The sequence below is a fragment of the Myxocyprinus asiaticus genome, chromosome 30 (genome assembly GCF_019703515.2).
Source record: "Myxocyprinus asiaticus isolate MX2 ecotype Aquarium Trade chromosome 30, UBuf_Myxa_2, whole genome shotgun sequence".
Taxonomy (NCBI): Eukaryota; Metazoa; Chordata; class Actinopteri; order Cypriniformes; family Catostomidae; genus Myxocyprinus; species Myxocyprinus asiaticus.
In genome coordinates this window covers 43,295,343-43,321,756 of record NC_059373.1, presented here as the reverse complement: position 1 = coordinate 43,321,756, position 26,414 = coordinate 43,295,343, and the positions used below count along the sequence as shown (strand labels likewise).

The 26,414-nt window shown below is 36.9% G+C and overlaps 2 protein-coding genes across 2 annotated transcripts in view; one reads left to right on the top strand and one right to left on the bottom strand.

The window, feature by feature from the left end:
- Positions 1 to 16,401, bottom strand: part of vps52 (VPS52 subunit of GARP complex) — a 29,913-nt gene extending 13,512 nt beyond the window's left edge. Inside the window, exons 1-10 of the mRNA XM_051663179.1 lie at positions 16,304 to 16,401; positions 13,678 to 13,759; positions 13,143 to 13,195; positions 12,968 to 13,043; positions 11,755 to 11,822; positions 11,423 to 11,598; positions 11,184 to 11,334; positions 10,963 to 11,063; positions 8,914 to 9,046; positions 123 to 178 (exon numbers count right to left, since the gene is read on the bottom strand). Of these exons, the coding sequence (XP_051519139.1) occupies positions 123 to 178; positions 8,914 to 9,046; positions 10,963 to 11,063; positions 11,184 to 11,334; positions 11,423 to 11,598; positions 11,755 to 11,822; positions 12,968 to 13,043; positions 13,143 to 13,195; positions 13,678 to 13,759; positions 16,304 to 16,390 (983 nt within the window). The 5' untranslated portion in view covers positions 16,391 to 16,401. The remainder of the gene's footprint in view (positions 1 to 122; positions 179 to 8,913; positions 9,047 to 10,962; positions 11,064 to 11,183; positions 11,335 to 11,422; positions 11,599 to 11,754; positions 11,823 to 12,967; positions 13,044 to 13,142; positions 13,196 to 13,677; positions 13,760 to 16,303) is intronic.
- Positions 16,402 to 17,287: 886 nt separating this feature from the next.
- Positions 17,288 to 24,917, top strand: rps18 (ribosomal protein S18). The gene is made up of 6 exons (XM_051663320.1): positions 17,288 to 17,352; positions 17,962 to 18,060; positions 18,145 to 18,231; positions 18,322 to 18,423; positions 24,385 to 24,476; positions 24,816 to 24,917. Exons 1-6 carry the CDS (start codon positions 17,350 to 17,352, stop codon positions 24,889 to 24,891), a joined length of 459 nt encoding a protein of 152 aa, XP_051519280.1. The 5' UTR covers positions 17,288 to 17,349; the 3' UTR covers positions 24,892 to 24,917.
- Positions 24,918 to 26,414: the final 1,497 nt, after the last annotated feature.

Genomic DNA, 26,414 nt, shown 5'->3' with positions numbered 1-26,414 from the left:
ACTGAAAAAACAAATAATTTTTCCATCAATCAAAAGAAAACACATGAACTGTCTTGAATTTCCTATTTATCTTGAATTAAGTCATTTGGCACACTAATTCTATGTGGCTTTGAAGGATATCTTTTTTGGCTGTGTCTTCCACCCCCATCAGATCATCTTTATCTGCTACATCTTCATACTGACACAAAGAGAGAATGAAAGAGAGATTGACAAATGTATATAAAAATAAAAAGATACATTATGTTGTGATATCTTGCACCATCGGGGGGCCGTGCTTTGAACACATTTCGGTGTATTGTCTAAATGTGGCCCCTTCAGAAATTCCAAATACACAGTCTTGTATCTTTGTCTTATTGTCTGATTTTCAAATATTCATTTGCTTCAAAACTAGGGGTGTAACAGTTCACTCATCTCACGATTCAGTTCGGTTTACGATTCTTTAAACTAAAGGGGGGGTCGCACACAGACGTGTCTGGCAGACGAAATGGCATGTTCTAAAATTCGAAACAATTGTTTTGAATGAAGGTACGCCTGCCACCCAGCTACGACTCCGGAGGCTGCTCAAATTTCTGCCGCGTCACGGAGCACAACTCGCATATTTTCCATTAAATTCAGTCCAAATCATTATCAAAAGGGCATCGAATATTTACTTTAGTGTTCTTCATTCTTTTCTTTTTTTTTGATTTTTCTCCCCAGTTTGGAATGCCCAATTCCAACTGCGCTCTAAGTCCTCATGGTGGCATAGTGGCTCGCCTCAATCCGGGTGGCGGAGGATGAATCTCAGTTGCCTCCATGTCTAAGACCGTCAATCCACGCATCTTATCACGTGGCATGTTGAGTGCGTTACTGCGGAGACATAGCGCGTGGAGGCTTCATGCATTTCTCCATGGCATCCACGCACATCTCACCACGCGCCCCACTGAGAGCGGACTACATTATAGTGACCACAAGGAGGTTACCCCATGTGACTCTACCCTCCCTTGCAACCGGGCCAATTTGGTTGCTTAGGAGACCTGACTGGAGCACGCCCTGGATTCGAACTCATGACTCCAGGGGTGGTAGCCAGCATCAGTACACACTGAGCTACCCAGGCCCCCTAGCGTTCTTCATTCTTGAACAAGGCAAAAACCTTGGTAACTTTTGTGTGTACTGTCTGCAACCTGAACCGCATCGACATGCCCCGTGTTTGATACCTGTGCCGTGTCCTAGCCGTGATGTGACACGGCGCTTCTCGTCTGGTGTGCGACCGCCTTAAGCCTGAATCAAGAAAAGTTAAGATTGAAAGTTATTATTATTATTGTTTTAAAGACATTTTATAACATTTAACTGTTATTAAAAGTTCTATATGATCCATCAGAGATGTACTGGGATTAAAAAACAGACCAGAACAGGGCAATGGTGACAGTGACACAAAATGGAAATATTAGCTCATAATTCTGCTTACTGAAAACACAGGACTATTACATATGCTGCTTACACACAGTCACTGATTACATACATTTAAATTATTTTAAATTAAAGCTGTATTTTTCTTAATTAATATTGTCTCTGATTACATCTAAATATTCTTTTCAAAAATACATATTTAATGGAAGTGCCTCCTTATCCATTTAAATAATGTCCCCAATTAAAACCCAACTGAAATGTACTGATGAACTCAAATCAGACATGACATTTGACATACAACGCATGTATTATACATATTCAGCATTATATACAGTAGACTAATTTGGCACTATCATTAAACCTCTGCAAACATTAATGTTCTCTCGCGCAGTAAGAGCAGATAACTTTTGCACATCTGACGGACATCAGATCCCTCCCGGCTAAAAAGGTACTTCCACTCCCTGTGTTACATTCGCTTACATCAGTGTTTCCCAACCTTTTTTCTGCCACGGCACACTTTTTTCGACTAAAAAATTCTACGGCACACTACTATCCCACATAGGTTAACCATCGTCAATATTTTTCATTTTCAAGAACTTGTCCATGTTTTCTGTCCATCTTAGTAGCGTTTTTACTTGTAATGTTTGAAATTCGGCTATGCAAAAAAAAAAAAAACAATTCACATAGGTAGGTTACGCTGTGTGAGGTCACAGAGGGCAAGAGTGCTAAATGGGTAATGAAAAAACAACAAATTTCTTCTCTTCTAATCTGTAGATTTGTTCTTGCAATGCCACTCATGAGGGTGAAAAAGTTAAGACAATCACTGGTCCACGAACATTTTTAAAGAATAAGCTAAAAGCACCAATTCCAGCTATTTTAGTGATTCATGTTTATTCCAGTTTACAATTGTGCAGAATTAGCTGCAAAATAAAGAGTATTTTGGTGAGGCTTGCTTCTGCGATTAGTTCAGTGGAAATGTCACTAGGTGGTGACAAATGAGCGTCTTATGGGCTATGAGTGAGTCAGTGAATCATTTTGAGTCGTTCATGACCAAAATCTACCAAGAGACTTCATAGTGTTTAAACATTAAAAGAACAAAGCAGATCTATAGTCTTCCTTCAGACTGAGCATTATTTTTCATTCAAAAAGACAACAATAATAGTCAAATAATAGTGAGTTTCAATAACGTCCTTACCTTCTCCTTTATTAAAACTGGCATGGCTACAAATCTACTGACTTCAGTATAAGAATTAGAAACACAAAGCAGATCTACGGTATCATTTTCCTACAGTAGTCTATTTAAACTGCTGAGCATGGCTTTTATCAGAAAAGACCACAATAATAGACAAATAATAATCATTTTGAGTTTCAATAATGTTCTTTCATTGTAAAGCTCATTTCACATGAGTTGAGTTGAGGCGTCAACGCTCTGTTCAACGCCAGCGTCAAGCACCGCATTGCCCTCCACATGACAAGAGTTGCAGAAAGCGTCACAGAGGGGTGATTTTACGAGTTTGCCACTTAAAAAAGCGGGAGGTGTGCACAATAAACATTGAAAACATGTATTTGGAAGAGAGAAAAAAAGCTTGCAGTTGCTTTGATAACAGAAAGTAATAAAAGGACTCGTTTATGTTTAGGTCTAAGCGTTTTCTTGGTGAATTTAAATTAGTTCAATAACTGGGGTCTCTGATATTCGAAAACGATAAGGTAATATTTAATTAAAAGAAATTATGAGACATTCAATGTCTCTTCACACATTTGGACAGTTTTTAAATATTTCTCTCAAAGACATTATTGGTGAAGCAAAAACGTGTGTGTGAAAAACACTTTGGTGTAAAGTGACGTCACGTCATACACTTCAATGTATTCTGCAGCGCTGACGCGAGTCATGTGAAAGACCCTTAACGCGTGGAAATATCAGTCACTTTTGCACATTAATCATTGCTCTTCACAATCACAAAAGTGACCAATTATGGTTTCAAAACGGCGAATTTCTCCAAAAGGTGAGGAGTTTGGATCCCTGAATTTTTTTTTTCTTCATGCATTTATTCATTTTGTGGAATTCAATAATTTTCCATGGCACACCTGACAATCTTTCACGGCACACTAGTGGTTGGGAAACACTGGCTTACATGGTTTCACTTTCAGTTCTCGTGGATTCAGCTAGTAGTCACATTTTAGAGCTCCTTGTGTACATTGAAGCGATTTTCATGTGAATGCCCACATTATGTATGCGCAGGGGTGGAAAGAGTACTGAAAAATCATACTCAAGTAAAAGTACTGTTACTTCCCAAAACATGTAGTGTAAGTAGTGTAAAAGTACCTGTCCTAAAAACTACTCAAATAAGAGTAAAAGAGTAGCTCATTTAAAAGTACTCATGAGTAATGAGTATTGAGTATTGGGTTGCGAATGCGATAACTCCTTATAAAAAACACTGTATGCTGCAATTTCAAAATGTAGCACACATACCATAATTTACATTCCCTTTATTGCTGTTTGTCAGAAAGAATAAAAAATATACACTGGCAGCCAAAAGTTTGGAATAATGTACAGATTTTGCTGTTTCAGAAGGAAATTGGTACTTTAATTCACCAAAGTGGCATTCAACTGATCACACAGTATAGTCAGGACATTACTGATGTAATAAACAGCACCATCACTATTTGAAAAAAGTCATTTTTGATCAAATCTAGACAGGCCCCATTTCCAGCAGCCATCACTCCAACAAATTATCCTTGAGTAATCATGCTAAATTGATCATTTGGTTCAAGAAAATCACTTGCCATTATAAACACAGCTGAAATCTATTTGGTTCATTAAATGAAGCTTAACATTGTGTTTGTGTTTGTTTTTGAGTTGCCACAGTATGCAATAGACTGGCATGTCTTAAGGTCAATATTAGGTCAAAAACTTCAAAAAAGAAACAGCTTTCTCTAGAAACTCATCAGTCAATCATTGTTTTGAGGAATGAAGGCTTGATATTACCAAAAAACTGAAGATTTCATTCAAAGGTGTACACTACAGTCTTCAAAGACAAAGGACAACTGGCTCTAACAAGGACAGAAAGAGATGAGGAAGGCCAGATGTACAACTAAACAAGAGGATAAGTACACCCGAGTCTCTAGTTCGAGAAATAGACACCTCACAAGCTGACAGCTTCATTGAATTCTACCCGCTCAACACCAGTTTCATGTACAACGGTAAAGAGAAGACCCAGGGGTGTAGGCATTATGGGAAGAATTGCAAAGAAAAAGCCAGAAACAGAAAAACAATAAGAAAAGGTTAGAGTGGGCAAAGAAACACAGACATTGGACAACAGATAATTGGAAAAGAGTGTTATGGATCTTAACCCCATTGAGCTTTTGTGGGATCAGCTAGACTGTAAGGTGCGTCAGAAGTGCCCGACAAGACAGCCACATCTATGGCAAGTGCTACAGGAAGTGTGGGGTGAAATGTCACCTGAGTATCTAGACAAACTGACAGCTAGAATGCCGAGGATCTGCAAAGCTGTCACTGCTGCTCGTGAAGGATTTTAAAAGTCGTTTAAAAAAGTTGTTTGGTACAGGGGCCATATCAGGCTTTAAAGGAATAATTCACCCAAAAATGAAAATTCTCTCATCATTTACACACCCTCATGCCATCCCAGATGTGTATGACTTTCTTTCTTCTGCAGAACACAAATGAAGATTTTTAGAAGAATATTTCAGCTCTGTAGGTCCATAAAATGCAAGTGAATTGGTGCCAAAATTTTGAAGCTCCAATAATCACATAAATCAGCATAAAAGTAGCCTGATCCATGTGACTCCAGTGGTTTAATCCGTGTCTTCAGAAGCGATATGATAGGTGTGGGTGAGAAACAGATCAATATTTAAGTCCATTTTTACTATAAATTCTCTTCCCTGCTCAGTCAATCTCCACTTTAACTTTCATATTCTTCTTCTTGTGTTTTTGGTGATTCACATTCTTCATGCATAATGCCACCTACTGGGCAGGGAGAAGAATTTCTAGCAAAAATGTACTTAAATATTGATCTGTTTCTCACCTACACCTATCATATCACTTCTGAAGTCATGGATTTAACCACTGGAGTTGTATGGACTTTTATAATGCCTTTATGTGGTTTTTGGAGCATCAAAATTTTGGCACCCATTCACTTGCATTGTACAGACCAAAAGAGCTGAAATATTCTTCTAAAAATCTTAATTTGTGTTCTGCAGAAGAGAGAAAGTCATACACATCTGGAATGGCATGAGGGTGAGTTAATGTTGAGTGAATTTTCATTTTTGGGTGAACTATTCCTTTAAGTAGCACATGGTGGGCCACACTGTACTCCATTTGAGATACAATGTTCCACACTGATTTAGTTCTTGTATCTTTTAAGCCCAGAAACAGTTGTGTTCTCATTCTATGTATGATGCACAATTTTCTGAAGTGTATTTATGACTGGTGGAATGTTCTGCCTGAAGTATTGCTCTGCAAATTTAGATCCTTTTTTTTTTTTTTTACCAGGTATTAGAAAAACTTCATAAAGGCTAAGCATAATTATAAATTATTTTATCATCTCTACTTTCCTGGTAATTTATTATACAAATTAACACACTCTCTACAGCAAGGGTCAGTATTATTAAAAAAAACTAATAAAACTAACAATATTATTAAAAAATATTATTATTAAATATGTCACTGTTTTATTATATTACATTAATACTTTTAAAGCTACTCAAGTTATTTAGCCAAAAGTAGTGAGTGGTTTCAATAGCCTTTTAATGACATACTAGACAGTGGTCTATTCGGTTACATGTAGGCCGACACTACAAGTCCGACATTTTGAAACAAATAATTTTTTTGTCCCACTGTTTACGTTCACTTTAGACATAATTTACTGCATTTACATGAATGCTTCACCAAGACAGGCATTGGCGGAATTATGAAGTGTATTTATACTTTTGAGTAATTTTCTGTACTTAGCCTATGTTCTACATCTAGACCAGGGGTGTTCATTACTTTGATCGCAATCAGGGGTGGATCTACCGGGGTGGACATGGGGTGGCAAATGCCACCCTAATAAAAAGCATTGCCACCCCAACTGCCACCCCAGCATAAGTACCCAAATGTAACAAATATAAATGTAAGGATATTATTGATGATTTTGACATTGTGTAGGGGTTTATTCACATCAAACTGCCTAAACAGTTTTTCTTATCTTTTATTGCATTTTATTTTTAAACACCCATCCACTGATATACAGATGTAATCTTGTTTTATTAAAATAAAAAGTTTTATTTGGGTGAATTAGAATCCAAAACCTCTAAAAACTAAAGGCAAAAAGTAACCAATTAGTCATGTTCTTGATTAAATTGCTGATCTATGTATTCATCTACTGATTAACAAAATCCCAAGACTGATAGTGGCTGATGTAGAGATGAAATAACCATATTATGTGAAATATTTATTCGAGTGCTTGAATCAGTCATTAAGAACAACTGTTGATTAAAACAGGTAACTTAAAAGAATCTTACACTGCCCATGTCTTTTGGGGATGTGTTAAGATCCAAGAATTTTGATTGAAGATTCAGAGTTTTATGTGTGAGGTATTGGGCTCTCAAATTTTATTTTGCCCCAGACTCTGTTTTTTAGGTGATGGGGTGGTCATTAATTTGGAGAATAAGCACATAAAAAACTGGGTCCTAACTAGTATTATGATTGCCAGACAGATAATTTGAAGGGGTTGGAAGTCGGCTGGAGCGCTCCCATTTCAGGAGTGGTGTTCGGAGATGGGCAAGGTGGCAGTTTTTGAGGAGGGGGCATCCAGAAGACTGGGGAGTTGAGACCTGTTTGTGGAGAAATGGGGCAAGTATCGGTCTTATTTGGAGGGCTCTCAGGGAGGGACAGTGGAGAGAGAGGTGTAGTGGATGTGTAGGTTTATTATATATTTTATTGTTTTTGTTTTTTTGTTTGTTTGTGTGTCTATAATAATGTGACCACTGGGGTGTTGTTGGGGGTCGGGCTGGGGTTGGGGATTGCGTGGGGGGGAATTGTGAGGGTTAAATATTGATTCTGTTTGTATATGTTTTGTTTTTCATTGTTTAATAGCTGAATCAATAAAAAAATATTAATCACAAAAAAAGAATCTTATACTGTGCATAAAATAATTAATATTCACGAGTTTTGCAGCACTGCCCCCCATGGTGCAATTTTCTGTTCAGTTTATTTTTATTTAGAACTAACTTTGTGTTAATCTTCACTTTCAAATGGATTATTCCAGCTGTTACAAAGGTGACTAGCCTTCAGGACTTTATTAGCAGAATAACATGGGATATGCATGCATTTTTCATCCATGTGTTCACTTAACAAAGGTGGTGACATTTAGTCCAGATTGCCAGTTCTAAATGTCAAGCTAAGGAACATTTAGAATTTGTTGCCATGTTTAATAGACAATGTCTTGGTGCTCTGGAGATATAAATTGTGTTACTTAATTTTTATTATGCAAAAAATATATATATATTTTAATGTTGGCAAATCAGTAGCAAAATGTTTACTATGTGGTTCCTGTGGAAATGCAGTTGTATCGCAAATTCATGGACATTTGTAATTTGATAGTGACTCCAATTAATGAACTAGTACTTGTTGCAATGAAGCTTGGTACATTAATCCATAAGATCTACACTTGCTTTGGTGTTGCCACCCCTCATAGCAACCCAATAATCTCAGTGATAGATAGCTAAATTACTGGCTATAGACACATAGAATCTAGTAAGCAGAAATATGAAATTTACCTCAAAATGTTTCTTCAAATTAGAGGCAGAATTAATGCTGAAATTTGGCTTGAGCAAGCTAAATTCACGTCACATGAGCAATTGGCCTTTTCACTGCGTAAAGCCCTTTCAGGTGCGGCCGTGAATGTTCAGGTGTTGAACTGCACTTGAGGCATTCTCCACATCCATAACAGTTGACACCCAATCTACAGCTGCCGTTCAAGTTTTTTACGTGTGTGATTTGATTTGTCGGGAGTCATGAGACTCTCCCTAGCCAATCACGTTGATGGATAAAAATAAAAATCAGGACAGGGAAGTAGCAAACACAGACGGAGGAAAATAGTGCAGTAAAAGTACAGTTACAGCACTTAAAATGTACTGAAGTAAAAGTATACCATTTTTAAACTACTTAAAGTAAAATTCCTGGGAAAAAGTACTTAATTACAGTAACACTTTACACCCTTGCCTATGCATAGGATGTCGCACGTAAAATAATAATAGAAAATTATCACATTGTCACATTTTTTAACCGCAATGAATTGTGCCATGATACACTGTTACACCCCTATTCAAAACAAAGTTTATATTCACCTTGGAGCTGGTTGGTTTGAGCCATGCGGCTTAGAACTCTTTAAGGAAAGATTTTATGAAATCCCTATGGAAATAATGAATGGAAAAAATACATGTGGAACCAAGACGGCGGAGAAGTGAATTGGCACTGTTGCGCTCTATACACACATAACAAAAACATCCAGCTGTTCGCTGTCTCACCTGCACTTTCAGCAGTCTGCCACTGTAGGACTTGAAGTAACTGAAGTAGATTTTGCTCATGGTGTCCACATACTCATCACGGATCTCCTTAGCAACTGTCCTCTCATTGGCCAGCAGGAACTGATAGAAGAACCTGCAAATGAGCAGAAACATATTCATACTCCAATCCCTAATACAACACATGGTAACAACAGTCATATTTTACAGTCTTGTGCTTCTGGAATAAATAAAAAAATGGGATAATGGGCCCTATTTAAAGACTGCTATGCAGCGTTATGCGAGCAGCAGAGGGCATGGCCAAGAAGTTTTGGTAGTTTCGTACAAGACAATAGAGAAACATATTATACAGTTTAAGTCAGAAGTTTACATACACCTAGGTTGAAGTCATTAAAATAAATTTTTTAATCACTCCACAGATTTAATATTAACTAACTATAGATTTGGCAAGTCGTTTAGGACATCTACTTTGTGCATGACACGAGTAATTTGTCCAACAATTGTTTACAGACAGAATGTTTCACATTTAATTGACTATATCACAGTTCCAGTGGGTCCGAAGTTTACATACACTAAGTTAACTGTGCCTTTAAGCAGCTTGGAAAATTCCAGAAAATTATGTCAAGCCTTCAGACAATTAGCCAATTAGCTTCTGATAGGAGGTGTACTGAATTGGAGGTGTACCTGTTGATGTATTTTAAGGCCTACCTTCAAACTTCAAATTGCTTGACATCATGGGAAAATCAAAAGAAATCAGCCAAAACACAACAAATTGAGGACCTCCACAAGTGTGGTTCATCCTTGGAGCAATTTCCAAATGTCTGAAGGTACCACGTTCATCTGTACAAACAATAGTACGCAAGTATAAACACCATGGGACCACGCAGCCATCATACCACTCAGGAAGGAGACGCATTCTGTCTCCTAGAGATGAACGTAGTTTGGTGCGAAAAGTGCAAATCAATCCCAGAACAACAGCAAAGCACCTTGTGAAGATGCTGGAGAAAACAAGTAGACAAGTATCTATATCCACAGTAAAATGAGTCCTATGCTTCAAATGAAGCCAATGCGTGTGTGAGCAAGCAGGCCTACAAACCTGACACAGTTACACCAGTTCTGTCTGGAGGAATGGGCCAAAATTCCAGCAACTTATTGTGAGAAGCTTGTGGAAGGCTACCCAAAATGTTTGACCCAAGTTAAATAATTTAAAGGCAATGCTACCAAATACTAACAAAGTGTATGTAAACTTCTGATCCACTGGGAATGTGATGAAAGAAATAAAAGCTGAAATAAATCATTCTCTCTACTATTATTCTGACATTTCACATTCTTAAAATAGTGATCCTAACTGACCTAAGATAGGGAATGTTTTTTACAATTAAATGTTAGGAATTGTGAAAAACGGAGTTTAAATGTATTTGGCTAAGATGTATGTAAACTTCTGACTTCAACTGTACCAACGTATTGCATCCATTTTATACCTCAGGTATACCTCTATGACACACTCTTCTTCACAAACACATGGAAAATGTGGTGCTTATCAGGACTAACTGGATGTAGGCAACATTAAAATATAGAGAATATAAGTTTAATTAATCAGATTGATCAACTGACAGACAACATCATGGCTAGTATTCACAGTAATTGTCAGGGACATTGATAGCACTTTGATATCATCTGCTGGTGGAATACCAGAACTGCACATGCATGGACTGAGTTTAGACTTTGCACTGAGAATAGACTTCTTAAGCACAATGACTTATCATAAAATAGCAAATTGGGCATTGAACCTCCCATACACTTATGTTAATGCACTCAAGGCATGTTTCCATCCACGGCCAGTTGCATGTTGCCCAGGTATGAAAATCGCACTTAGATTTAGTGCTCTCACAACAATTGAAAGACGTAGTGCACAGCTGTAGCACGGGTATGAAAACTGAGCCCAATGTCTTATACACAAAACAGTGTCTAAATCATTAGTTTTCCATTCAATGTTATTCCTCTGAGCTGTTATTCACTGTCTAATAGTATTGTTCGTACAGTGTTTTATACCTGTATTTGAGTAATGTGTTCTGGGGGATCTGGTAGTTGGTCATGGGCTTTCTGAACGAGTAGATCTTCTGTAGGATGAACTCACGGATCTTTGAGACGGCCTGAGAATGCAAAACAGATTCCTATTAATCACCCTAGAAAACTGCATCCACTTTCTAAACGTAATTACCCAAATGAGTGAAAGTGTGTGAACCAATCAGTCTTTTCATTTTATCCCTTACTTTAATTTTGAGACGGTCTACGATGTCCTGTATGTCTGAGCAGGCAAGGGTTTCTCTGAAGCTCAACTCTTTAGCAAAGTTGATCTTGTTATTGAGCTCATAAAGCTGCTCGAGAAATTCCTGCTCTGTGACAGGACTGTCCAGAATCACACTGCAACACACACACCATCAGTTACACACCTCTTCTTTTACAATATGTAAGAACATGCAGAGTTATAACAGACTCATATGTGTCTCACGAGATCATGGTGCTGGGCATGACAAGTTCATCGACCAGTTGGCTAAGCTGACTGCGCACGGCCTGACGATTCTTCAGCCTCATGTTCATACTGACAGACTGCTGCTGTAGAGTCTGTATCTCGCTGCTGATAGATGATAGATCGCTCTGAAAACTGCTCAACATGCCCTCCATTCGCTAGAGACACAGACGGACTTGAGCACGTCTCTGACAGTATGATCATCTCAGATTTACTGCAAAGTTACTGCAATTTATATGAATCTTTCCCAGTGATAAATCTTTATCAAGAGACAACAGTGTAAAAAACTCAGGTCAAGTCTAGAATTCACTCACCTCCAGTATCGAGTCACAGGCTGTAATCTGGTTATGTAAAGAGGCAATATTCTGACTCTCTTTAATATCTACACCAGCACATGTCAAGGAATACATTTCAATATACAGGAAAACATTTCATTGTCTTAATTAATGAATGTTAAACTAATAAATTATAAATTGTCCAGAACACTTTTCACCACAAAATCAAACTTAAAATAAAGAAATAATGACAATTTTTTTCATGACAATTAAGCACATGTCCTGCCAAATGCTGATATTTATTTATTCTCAATGATTCTCTTAAGATTCTAATAAAAAAATTCATTTGTTTTTATCAAAATAAGCATAAAGGAATAATTTATATTTTATAAATACTACCATCATGTGTACATACTTTAAATAATAATCATTCTTTTTTTCGCATTACAGTAAAAGAATAATGCGATTTTTGCATTACATTGAAAAGATTTGGGGGGAGGGGTGTTTAATTAAAAATAATGTCAAAAATCTTAATGGTTCAAAACAGTGTCGGGTTTAATCTGATAACAAAGTAATCCGTTTCAGTAATCAAACTACTTTGTCGAAAAGTAGTGTAACGTATAACCATTTAAATTTTGCAATCAGATTACAATTAATTTCAATTAAGCTAATTACTTAGAAGTACACTACTTGGGTTAAACATATTTCTAAAAAATAATCTTTATGAAAAATACATCTAAAACATAAATTACGTTCATATATATACATCGGTTCACTTTTCTATGACAGGTGTTCTAGGGGGGTGCACTCCCTAACTAGTCATCGTAAGGTAGAAACAAGTGAATGACTTGCATGCGACAATGAACAAAGAGGAAATATAGACAATATTTTAGAATTTCAGCAGAAAAACATTTATTTTTTATTTTTTAGAAAGCAACTTGAAAATAATAATAGTAATGAATACAATTTTTTTTTTGATGAAGTAGTCAGTTAAGTAGTCAAAAAATGAGTAGTAATTTGTAGTGGATTACTTTCTTTCAGTAACTTATTCAACACTAATCCAAAAATAGTCTTTGTTTTCTATTTTTTTCTGTTGATTTTAGAGTGAAATATGACTTGGACATGTTCTTGACAGGTTTCGTGAAATGTTTTCATTCACTGATATTAGTGTATCAGTAAGACAAGTGAAACATAACATTATCATGACAGGTTATTGCATTGATAAGGCCAAAGAGCACATCAGTCTGGATACAGTCTTTGATTGAAGCCTGTTCAATGCGCTGCAGCTCCATCTCCACCTGCTTCGAGTACTGCCGCAGATCCACACCCTGAGCCAAGACAAACACACACACACACACAAACACACACACATCTCAGATCGTGACGATCATAAACACGCATACAGCTTTCATCATTCATCATCTCACCGTCTTGAGCGCCTCCTTCACCAGATCATCTTCAAGGTTCGCTTGAATGTGAACTGAGAAAAGACAAATAACATGGGACTTGATTCATACTTCTCAATTCAAAAGATGTTGCCTATAATTCAAGGGTTCAATAGGATGTTTTCTGCGGGCCCGATCAGCCCAGAAGCTCAGATTTTAAAAGGCCTGCCAACTTTTTCCTTGGTCCCACCACAACTATGAAAAATCTCTATTTCTAAATGTCAATAAATTCAATGTTAAGTGCAAAAAAAAAAAAAAAAACATAATGCAACATTATGACTATGATTATAAATTCATAAACACACTTTTGTTTTATATTAGCACAACTCACAACAACTGTTAAACTTATCATAAAAAGCCAAATGTCTAAGTTTGCAAGACAGAAAAACACATGTACAGAAGCAACAAGCTTAAGATGTTGTGACAATGCAGCAGGATAGGGCAAGTTCCTTCAGCAAGCCTGAAACTCTCTGACACTGCCCAAGTCAATACTGCAAGACAATAGCACAGAACTTACTGTCCACCTCATCCAGAATGAACTCATCTGTTGTGATGTCCAGATCACCCAGATTTAGAGGAACCACATCAGAGTCTGACTTCTGCCAAACACACACACACACACACACACGCACACACACAAACACTGATCACTTCACCGAGATCTGCAGGTGTACATGCACATTAGCAAACTAAAGGAAGTACTGTGGTGGTACTGAGGTAAAGTGATGCTACCAGATGGTACTTGATGCTGAATGATTACCATATTCTTACAGAACGGTATTTACATGGTATTTTGAAGAATGATGATCCAATCATAGTACATGTCCATGGTACAGTTGAAGTCAGAAGTTTACATACACCTTAGCCAAATACATTTAAAATCACAATTTTTGGCATTTAATTGTAGAAAACATTGACTGTCTTAGGTCAGTTAGGATCACTACTTTATTTTAAGAATGTGAAATGTCAGAATAATAGTAGAGAATTATTTATTCCCAGTGGATCAGAAGTTTACATACACTTTGTTAGTATTTGGCAGCATTGCCTTTAAATTGTTTAACTTGGGTCAAAGGTTTGTAGGCCTCCTTGCTCACACACACTTTTTCAGTTCTGCCCACAAATTTTCTATCGGATTGAGGTCAGGGCTTTGTGATGGCCACTCCAATACCTTGACTTTGTTGTCCTTAAGCCATTTTGCCACAACTTTGGAGGTGTTCTTGGGGTCATTATCCATTTGGAAGACCCATTTATGACCGAACTTTAACTTCCTGGCTGATGTCTTGAGATGTTGCTTCAATATAGCCACATAATTTTCCTTCCTCATGATGCCATCTATTTTGTGAAGTGCACCAGTCCCTTCTGCAACAAAGCACCCCCACAACATGATCCTGCCACCCCCATGCTTCACGGTTGGGATGGTGTTCTTCAGTTTGCAAGGCTCACCCTTTTTCCTCCAAACATAACGATGGTCATTATGGTCGAACAGTTCAGTTTTTGTTTCATTAGACCAGAGGACAATTCTCCAGAAAGTAAGATCTTTGTCCCCATGCGCACCTGCAAACTGTAGTCTGGCTTTTTGATGGCAGTTTTGGAAAAATGGTTTCTTCCTTACTGAGCAGAATTATTTCGATATAGGACTCATTTTACTGTGGATATAGATACTTGTCTACTTGTTTTCTCCAGCATCTTCACAAGGTCCTTTGCTGTTGTTCTGGGATTGATTTTCACTTTTAGCACCAAACTACATTCATCTCTAGGAGACAGAATGCGTCTCCTTCCTGAGCGGTATGATGGCTGCATGGTCCCATGGTGTTTATACTTGTGTACTATTGTTTGAACAGATGAACGTGGTACCTTCAGGCGTTTGAAAATTGCTCCCAAGGATAAACCAGACTTGTGGAGGTCCACATTTTTTTTTTTTCTGAGGTCTTGGCTGATTTCTTTTGATTTTCCCATGATGTCACACAAAGAGGTACTGAGTTTGAAGGCCTTAAAATACATCAACATGTACACCTCCAATTCAGTACACCTCCTATCAGAAGCTTATTGGCTAATTGTCTAAAGGCTTGACATCATTTTCTGGAGTTTTCCAAGCTGCTTAAAGGCACAGTTAACTTAGTGTATGTAAACTTCTGACCCACTGGAATTGTGATATAGTCAATTAAAAGTGAAACAATCTGTCTGTAAACAATTGTTGGAAAAATTACTCACGTCAAGCACAAAGTAGATGACCTAAACGACTTACCAAAACTATAGCTTGCTAATATGAAATCTATGGAGTGGTTAAAAAATGAGTTTTAATGACTTCAGCCTAAGTGTATGTAAACTTCTGACTTCAACTGTATAGACCTTTTTCACACTCCATGTTCTGGAATGCGGAAGTAAATGTTTGCAGGGTAAACTTTGACAGCGGTGAATGGGAGTGAATTGGAGATCTCAGCATATATTATTTTCACTTACCCATTTGCTCCAAGAGCAAAAGAAAATAATCTACTATTACGTTTGAATGACCTTCCAGAAGACAATAAAAAAGAGAGCAGTGGATTGAGACAGTAAAATTTACTGTCACTCTCTCAGCAGCTGTAATAAAAAAAACCCTCACAGCTGTGGTAATTCATTTTTTTAAACTAATTCCAGGGTAATATATCACAAAGCATAATGTTTTAAATTTGCACTCAATATTTAAAAAAATTGTATTATTATTATTATTTTTTTTATTATTATTATTATTTTAAAGCGAATTTACGCTGCTAAATTAGGCGGAAACGCGTCATCACAGTCTGTGAAAAAGGTCTATTACCATGGTACATGTAAAAAAAAAAAACTCAAAACAACAACACGGTTCTGCTATATTTATATTCATATACCGAAGTGTTCAGATGGTCTTACAAGGTACTTCAAAGAATAATCTGGTATTAACACAAAACATGGCCAAAAGATACGTTATTACCATGGTAACATGATTTAATAACCAAGGTGCCACCAAGTAAAGTATGACGTTAACGTTTAATTTCGAAATTCAAACAGCCTGTTTTATCTCTTTACAGGGGTTGCTAACACTACTGTTAAATGATTTAAATGGGTGGAACGTGCACAGGTAAACACATCACTGATGCTGTTATAATATAAGTGAAAATCATCACCTCATCCTGTAAATAAGCCATCGCTCCAGTCACTGAATCAACGGCTGTGTTTAAATTAGCAGCTCCGGTCATCGACGGTTCCGCCATCGCGTCTGAAGTTCATTAAAAACTACAAGTCCCTTCAGTATTTCTGTCCCTCCAGTTTCCAGTTCCACATAAAGTCCGGGAAGATTTTCTTTCTTTCGGACAAGAAAAATCTAAAATTGACTTTAAAATAGTAAATGTTACAAAAATATATAATACATAACATCGATTATGTATTTTTAAGTTATCAGTTTAATTAAGTCTAAACATCACGGTAACCACACCCCCTCTTTTCAAACAACTTTTATTCACAATTAATATGGGTATCACGCAAATATTATGTCAAATTCATTCAGCAAAGCTGAATTCCAGATTTGTTTTTTAATTGACAGACTCACATTAAGTATAAAATAAATGACTAGTTATAAGTATTTATGATTTGAGTTGTAAATTTAAATGTCAGGTTTTAGTCCAAGCATACTGTACCGTTTTAACTCAGTCAGTGACATAACATTAACTCTATTCAGAAATCAATGCATATGGTATAATGCTGAGAATATCAATATTTTTAAACTTTTCCCCCCATAACAATTATAAACAGATCAGAGATACTGGCAAACGTGCATATCAGAAGATTAGAAATCCCCATGTACATTTACTTACACAGACAAAAAAAACAAAAAAACAAACAAAAAAAAAACATAAAAAGAATATAGTAGACAAGACAAAAATAAAGAGGAAAGAACTGGAGAAGGGGTACATTAAATGCCATCTTAGACAACATTACAGATGTCGCAGATGAGAGAATACGTAAATAAAACTATATATCATTTAAATGTAGAACACATTACAGATTATTTGATTCCTTTTATTTATTTAAAATTTGTATATTGTATTTGTACTTAGAAAGGAAAATATTTTTAACCATCCAGCCGGACATTTAAATTGTGACGGAATCTCTTCGTGTCAAAAGTGTCGCGAGATCGTGATCACTTCCTCTTTGCGCGGAACCAGCGTCCAAGATGGTGAGGACGAAATTAAATCCTAGAAACACTTGCTGAAATCTGCCAACATCGTATTTGATTTGCGCTGTTTGTTAGTACAGGTGTATCATAATATACATTTAAGTCCTATATATTATATATAGGTTGGTATGTTATGCTTGCAGTATAGATTACGTTGTTTAACTGTCTTAGTCATGAGAGACTGAAAGCCTGGCTCATAGTCGCGCGCCAGTGCAGATCCACTAACCAAAAGTGTCCCTGGGTTTTACCATAGGTTTTTGGAAATGTACCATGGTTTTCAAATAATTAACTTGTAATACTATATAGATATCATGGTATACGAATATTGGGTTCGTTCTGTACCATGGCATATATCAAAGTACCATGGTGTTACAGTCTTAACCGTCACTGTACCAAGGTTTGGCCACAGTATGTGATGTAAATAAAATGCTGGCATTTAATGTATTTTCTAACATTAGCTATATAGTTACATGTTGATTTGGCACTTTATTTGGTTTTGTTCATGAGATGAAGTTCTCGCATTTTAGCATAGTCCAGTCCATTAGTTGCAGGTCAGCATCATAAAGCTTAATTTCATTAAAACTAAACTACAGTTCTTTATGTTCTCAGTCGCTCGTCATTCCAGAGAAGTTCCAGCACATTCTTCGTGTTCTCAACACGAACATCGACGGACGGCGTAAAATCGCCTTTGCCATCACCGCCATCAAGGTGAGTCTCAGTAGAAATCAGACAAACTACTGAAACTAGTCTGCAGTGAGTGATGTTGTCTGACCCCTCTCTGCACACCTGTAGGGTGTGGGACGGCGATACGCTCACGTCGTCCTGAGGAAAGCTGATATTGACCTGAGCAAAAGGGCTGGAGAGCTGACTGAAGATGAGGTGCGTCTGGTGATGCATCTGTAGTTTTATAAGTCTATTTATGCTGCTAAAGTGACGTGTTTATTGATGGTGTTATTGATTGTTGATCAGGTCGAGCGGGTGGTGACCATCATGCAGAACCCTCGCCAGTACAAAATCCCCGACTGGTTCCTCAACAGACAAAAGGATATAAAAGATGGCAAATACAGTCAGGTATGCATGGAGGTGTTTTAAGTATCGCAAAGTATTTTAATGTCACAGTCTTATTATGCTAAATATTTACTGGGTAGTTTATTATTATTCAAGCTGTTTATTTTACTCTAGCAACCCCATAGGTTAAAAGAACAGTTCACACAATTTAAATGATCAGTTTACTTGCCCTCTTTTTGTTCCATACCCAGATGACGTTCCCTCCGATGAAACACTAATGCATACGTTTTAAATGTTGATTTCCATACAAATGCAGGTGACTTTAAAGGGATAGTTAACCCAAAATGATCATTCTCTCATTGTTTAATCACCCATACGTCTTAAACCCGTTTGACTTCTTCAGAGCACAAACAAATATTTTGGGGATATGATGAGAATGTACAATGCATGTCAATGGGGTCCAAAACTTTCAAGCTCCAAAAAGGCACAGGTAGCATAAAGGTGATCTGTTAGACTCGAGTGGTTTAATCAATATCTTCTGAAGAGTGTAGGGGCGTCAAGTGCGAGGAAGTGCAATCAAGCTTCAAATCCTGATCGTGCAATGACCGCACAGATGTAAAGATTTATACTGAAAAAGGAGTTACTTTTGGTTGTTTTTCACCTAAAACCAAAAGTCCAGAAGACATGAATTAAACCACTGGAGTTGTATGGATTGCTTTTATGCTGCCTTTGTGATTTTTGGGAGCTTGAAAGTGTTTGGTCCTATTGACTTGTATTGAATAAATATAAACTAGGGCTGTGAAATAGATTAAAATGTAACTAATTAATGGCACAGTTTTCTGTAATCTTTATTAATCACAGTTAAATGACATGATACATTACAATAATAAAAGAAATCGTATTTTATTCTGTCTAAGAAATTTCAAGAAATTAGTTAGTCATTTATTTTAATTACACCAATCAGCCACAACATTAAAACCACCTGCCTAAAATTGTGTGTGTCCCCCTCATGCTGCTAAAACAGCGCCAACCCGCATCTAAGTATAGCATTCTGAGATGATATTCTTCTCACCACAATTGTACAGAACGATTATCTGAGTTATTATAGACATTGTCTGTTCCAACCAGTCTGGCCATTTTCTGTTGACCTCTCATCAAGGTATTTCCATCCACAGAACTGATTGTTGGTGCCAGATGGGTTGGTTTGAGTATTTCTGTAACTGCTGATCTCTTAGGATTTTCACACACAACAGTCTCTAGAATTTACTCAATTGAGTTTTCCAGTTTATTTTTTATAATAGGATCAAATAGGCAGATTTAATCCACATCAATCTTTATTGGCAAGAGAAACTTAAAGGGGTTATGAAATGCTGTATTTTTTATATAATATAGCTAGCATATTACTAATTTAGTAATATGATAATTTTCCACCCTGTCTCTGGCCCTCTGTCTAAACGCTCTATTTTGGCCTTGACAACTCCTTTAAAAGTCAATGTAAACACCCACTGTTCTAATTGGCTAATTTCATGCAGCCCCTCAAATTTAGCCATATTTGAAACTCAATCGAAAGAGAATAAATGACACCACAAGACCACAACATTATTTAAACAAAATTTCAGGGTTTGCAGAACGCGCATACAACAAATTGAATCCAAGTATATAACTGTTCATCTCAAGCACAACTCGCACCCTGTCAACACCGGATGCGAGAGTCATGTCAAAAGCAATAGAACCCATTATAATCAATGATGCTGTCTACCATGGAAGTGTCCGTTGCGGCGCATCACACCGACAGTAAACAGATGCCCGTTACAGTTTGCGCTGCTTGCGCTGGCACTACTACCGCCAACAACACAAACGGTTTAGAATGTTTGTCGACGCACCCAGTGTAAACCATATGTCAGCACCATAAACAGTTATGACATTTTATATATTAATGAATGGAACAGTTTACTTTCCTTTTTGATCTGGTCCAAGTGTTTTAACTTCCCCAATCAACAATTCCTTAGCAAAGCTTGAATCATTTTATGACTGATTCACAAGCAATCACACTGAGTTGACAAAACATACAATCCACGCTGAAGACACATCCACATGACGCACACACATAGATGCACACATCTAGTTTCCAGTATCATCCTGCACTGAAATGCACAACGCTGGAAACGCATCAACTGTCAAAGCAGCCATCTAGTGCGTGTTTACGTTAGGGATGTGTGAGACATTTTGACTAAACGGTTCTGATGCTGCTAGTTGACACTGGAATTACTAGTTGGTTAATATTTCCCCCCATTAAACTGATAATAATTTGTACACATTTACGTTTGACTTTATATTTTTTACAGAGGCTGCACTTAAATTACTGTCATATTAATGTTACATATTTTAAATAGAATTAATAATATAAATATTATTTTAAAGAGGATATCTGAAGCAGATACAAAAGTTTAATTTCACCTCAGTCTGCGTGTGCTTCTTCCCCCTCTCGCACGGCATGCGCAGGAAAATGTCCTCTCACTAGACAAGCAAACTCAGCAAAGTAGTTATGAAATCACTTCGGTGGTGCGGGAATCGGCTTTCCAAATGTTTGAAAGTCCCTAAGGATGTTTTCACATTTGTGTCGTCTTTACATCTGTGCATGCTTGTACGTTATTTTTCCGCTGTGTGGGCTTTTTCAAGCGCAGGATAGCAGCCTCAGGTGAGTCAAGTCCCGTCTTTCACCGGACCATGTCGACGTGTTAATTTTACTCAAAAAATTATGCTTTTAAGTAGCCTAGAAAATAACTGTTTTAGATTAGGTATGTCATTTTTTTAATCTGCTGATTAAGAAGGCTATTTTCAACGAGGTGCCGACTGCTTAACGTGTTAAACTATCTTTGATTCTCTGTGCACGTCATTTTTACAATACATTACGTTTATTGTAGGCTACATCACAGGCCTATTTTTTTCTATCCTATAGCTACTTTTTAATTTATTTTTTTTTTACATCGTAACTGTTATTGGTTAACGTTCTTTACCGAACAGCTGTCATATTAGATCAATGGCTAATGCACGACTGCATGTTGTGAAATACGCGCAACTTTTCAGCGCATTTTTTTTTTCTCATAGATTTGGCTTAGTCTACCTGTTAATTATTTTCAACAATTTCCTGACTGTTTTAATATGTTAAGTAACTTTTACTTGGTGATTTCCATTTAGAACAGGCTTTTAGGGTTGTTCCATTTGATCCTGCACTATTCATTCAATTGTTTTCAATAAATAAACCTGTATTTGCTAAAGGGGAATGCGTGTCATGTTCTGTATTTAATGTACAATGATCATAATTCAAGACGAGCACGTCGCAGTTAAACGCCCCATTTCAGTGGAATTTAGCATCGGATTTGGAATAGATTAAGTTTTTTAAATGGGGCGCAATTTTTTTTTTTTTTTTTTTCTGAAGGTTGGTTTCTCTTTAGACTAGTCGGTTACAAAACTTGCGTTTAAACAGTCAAATTAGTCGTAGCGCACATTCCTAATTTACATACACCAATTAAAGATAGCAGAGATGGGTGGTGTTCAGGAATAGTTTGGCCACACTAGGCCTGTTTGTCCTGCTTGCTCTCAGAGTACGAACTGAGCCCTGGTGGGCGGGGCCAAGAGTGTGATGTAAAGTAGGCATTGTTGTTGCTGTAGAGGCAGTCATGAATTGAGTACCCTTGGTGACATCATAGTATTACGGAAGTAGAGAGAGAGGCTTTTTGGTAGCTTGATTTCATAAATGCTTTTATTGCATTGGGGATTAAGTTTTGAGTTCTGAAATTCACAGTATGTTTTTATAGTAGACCTCTTATTTGTCAATATATCAAGGAAAATTTGATTCCTTATGACTAGTGATCCGATACTGACGTTTTTAAACGGATTGGATATCGGTCCGAGTCTGATCCAAATCCGATACTGTGTGTTAGTCATGTTTGTTACTGTCAAGCTCAAAAAATGACAAAAGAACCATTAAAACAAAGTAGTTCATATGACTCATGCATTTTATTCAAAGCCACTTGAAGACGAGCAATAGCTCTGTGAATCACAAAAGGCTGTGTTTAATAAGTAAATATATAAAATGCACGTGCAGCTCCAGCGCGTCAGTGAATGGCACTGCTCTGTTTACACACACTCGCGGCTATTTTTTAGCCTTCACGCAGTGTGCAATATTAGAGCACTACACACGAACAACATCTCGGATGTAGATGCTCAATAGTTTGGTTCACTTATGCATTTTTACCAGAATTTGATTAAGAAGTGAATTAAACTATTGTGAACTTTCCTACAAACAGACACATACAGGACTTCCTGGAGAGTTCAGAATGTCAAAATAAAAGCGTGAGGGTTTAAAAGTTAAAGGTGTTATGGAGGCAGAGATATGAACTCAGTAGCAGGGTTTATTGAACAGATGATTGAAACAGTGATGTAAACATAGAGTAAATTCAGCTGAGAAGAGTGTCAAACAGCAGGTGAGTAATATCCAGACAGGGTATAGACACGATGAACAGATAACTCTCAACAGTCTTATGATACTTGCAGCAATAATGAAGACACAGGTATGTTTGACATAGTAGAATGGTGTGGAGACTCAGAGATACTATCAGTGAGAACAGACAAAGAGTGTGTGTGAAAGCGGGGTATATATGCAGTCCTTGATTAGCCACAAATGATATGCAGGTGTGTGTAATCGGAACTCGGGAGAGTGAGTGCTGAGGGCAGTGAGGAAGAAAGAGAGAAACCGGTGGATCCATGACAAAAGGTGCACGATTGAGATATATTACTAAAATGTATTATTTGTTTACAAATTATAATAATATTTAAGTTGAATGGGTTCCAAAAAATAACTGAATGAAAAGTGAGCTGATATCTTCCAATTAAATTGAACAAAAAGAGATCTGAATCTTTTAAAGGCCAGATACAAGTTGAGAAAAAAATTAGCAAAAAAAAAACTTTTCTACTGATGACAGGCTGGAATAATGTTAATTTTGCTGCTACATTATCCAGTATACTAGTTAACAGTTTCTTAATAAGCTATATATTTATATTGAAATAATGTGTAGTTAGAGGTTTATGTTTCTTTACATATTAAAGAGTACTCCCAATTAGTTCCACACAATAATGTAAAGATATTCTAAACTGATTATGCCAAAAAACAACAACACTGGTATCGAATTGGTATCGGCCGATACTGAGATTTCCGATATCGGAAGAGAAAAAGTGGTATCGGTGCATCCCTACTATTGACATGACCCCTATAAGTGTACATTGCCAATGCATTATTAGACACTACATACAGATATATAATATTGAATGCTGAAGTTTAAAATCTCAAAACTATTATTTTCTCTGGCTTCCATTTAGTCTCTACAAGTATACCTGGCTGCAGCTTGAACAGCCAGGTCCTTCAGTCTCTCACACTCACTGGGTCTCTTTCGGGTGGTTTCGCTTTTGAAACCTGCTCAGATGACAGTAGTTGCACATTTACAGCCGATGCATAGAGATACAGCAGCTTGACCGTATCACTTGCCTGCTTGCGGATGAAGTCTCAATTCTCCATACAATAAATCCGATCTGGTGTACTGAATAAGCATGCACTGCTTCACACAATTAGTTTCTGTGCAAGGATGTTCAGTCAAGTTGAACATGTACCTCTTGAAAATGTTTTTTAGCCACAGAAAGTGGGGAAAAACGTTTAAGTTTTGCCCATTGTATAAAGGTGCTGGGTTTGTTCCTGGCAAGCAGCAGATGCCCTAACTGTCCCCACCCTAATCCGAGCCTGAACAACTTGGGACACTTCTCTCCTATTACGTAAAGTTTCAGGAAAAAATAAAATGATGGATACGGAATTATTTGTTTTGAGTTAAACAATAAATATTAATCGTCAGTTGAAGTGCTTTGTAATATCCTTCCAAAATAAGACAAGACAGTTCTAGGTAGAGGATGTAAATAGAAGGAAAAGAGAATTTTGTGACTGTCCTCTTGTTCATGGTTTGTGGTTTTCTCAAGGTTCTCGCTAACGGTTTGGACAACAAACTGAGAGAAGATCTGGAGAGACTGAAGAAGATCAGGGCTCACCGTGGTCTCCGTCACTTCTGGGGGTGAGTTTCATTACAAACCCTTAACTTTTAGTTTCGTTGAAATAAAATGTGCAATGTTTGCCTGCAATGCACTGAAATTATGGTCTGTAAGAATTGAGCAACTGAAAGAAATGTGCAGAAATATTCAGTTACTTAGCTTTTTTTTTTTTTAGGTACTTAAAGGACTAACAAGAATTAGAACAAGAAATATTTATTGTAGTATACAAATTATAAAATACAGTAAAGTATACTAGAATTAGACATGGTAAAAGTAAAAAAAACTTTTTTTATTTATTTTTTTCAAAATGAGTTTGCTATATGTGGCTGAATTATTGTACTGACAGTTTTCTCTTTCTCTAGTCTGCGTGTGCGTGGTCAGCACACTAAGACCACCGGTCGCCGTGGTCGTACCGTGGGTGTGTCCAAGAAGAAGTAAACTTACAAATAAATGTCCACAGTTCACACACTTTGTCACTGTGTCTTTTGTGATCTTTAAGTGTATTTTCTTCAAATGTATAGGCAGTGTTATCATTAAATAAATGGAAAAACTGAAATAAAAATGCAGTAATTGGAAAAACTTAAGTGAGTTTAGAACACTAGGCTATTATAAAATGTTTTACATGGACTTGTCTGCATTAAACATGAAAAATTCAGTTAGATGAAACTAGACTATACTGGGAAATTGAACCAGGTTAGACATGTTTAAATGACTTCAATTAAATGACTACTGGTGTTTTTTGTGTGTGCGTGTGTGTGCATATGATCAGTGTACGGCCACAACATTAAAACCACCTGCCTAATATCATGTAGGTCCCCCTCGTGCTGCTGTCATGATAAATTGAGTCAGCCGGTAAATCGACTCCCTATACGACATCACAGCGATTCCTTTGGCTCAAAGAGCTAGGAATGGGTACACTTTAGTGACTGATTAAAATTCTTACAAATTCACTTTATGGTATATGCGGTTAACTATGTAAATACAACATTTAATGTCTTTCATCAATTAATTGCCAACAAAAGCCTTCATCAGTCAACTAACGAAGGACAATGCATCTATGTGAACTTTAGCAGTTAATCCAGGATGGATTTCAAAAACATTAGTCATTAATCTACAGTTCATACAAAAAACAATTTTAAACACTGGCCCTTAACACTTAGTTTAATCATTTTAAACTTTGACTTGCACTATACATAAGTAATATTGGCATTATATTCATGATGTTAGCCAGAGGTGAACTGGCCCCCACAGGGAGCCTGGTTTCTCCCAAGGATATTTTTCTCCATTAACCAATATTTTATGGAGTTATGTGTTCCTTGCCACAGTCACCTTCGGCTTGCTCACTGGGGTTCTGTTAGTAAAATAAGATTCGGATGCTTTATTCTGCCTTACTCGCAGTCGCTCTTTGATCAGGAGATGAATTCACCGGTGGCAAGAAACGCACGGACACAGAATGTCACAAGATATATATGGTATATGGTTCTTGTCACACAAGGCTGGTTACACCCCTTACCTCGAACTGTCTCAGTCCTTAATATATGGGGTTGTATCCTCTTGCTTACAAAAGTACATTCTTATCAAGTACAAGTACTGCTCAAGACAGTGCTGAAAACATACAAAGCAGGTAAGCAAGCATCAGCATAAAAAGGTCACATTGTTCCATCTGAGGCCTATTTCTCATAGGTTCTAAATACAATTATTATTTAATGTTTTTTTTTAAATACACAATTTATAATCATTTAATCAAATTACACAATGATGACTAAGACGTTTTAGATATTACAGTTTCATTGTCTGCTTAAGCATGTTTTTTGTAAAGCTGCTTTGAAATGTGTGTTGTGAAAACCAATATACAAATAAAAATAACTTTTAAATCATGTTACACATAATATATAACTGAAGTTATAGATTGTGAAATTAAAGATGTAATTTTTTGTGTTATTCAGTTAGCCTAGACTTCA

Excerpts from the sequence above, each read along its gene's own strand:
- rps18 (XM_051663320.1), top strand. Across the intron at positions 18,232-18,321 it reads GAGAGCTGACTGAAGATGAG|GTCGAGCGGGTGGTGACCAT; the intron begins GTGCGTCTGGTG and ends ATTGTTGATCAG. Across the intron at positions 24,477-24,815 it reads GGTCTCCGTCACTTCTGGGG|TCTGCGTGTGCGTGGTCAGC; the intron begins GTGAGTTTCATT and ends CTCTTTCTCTAG.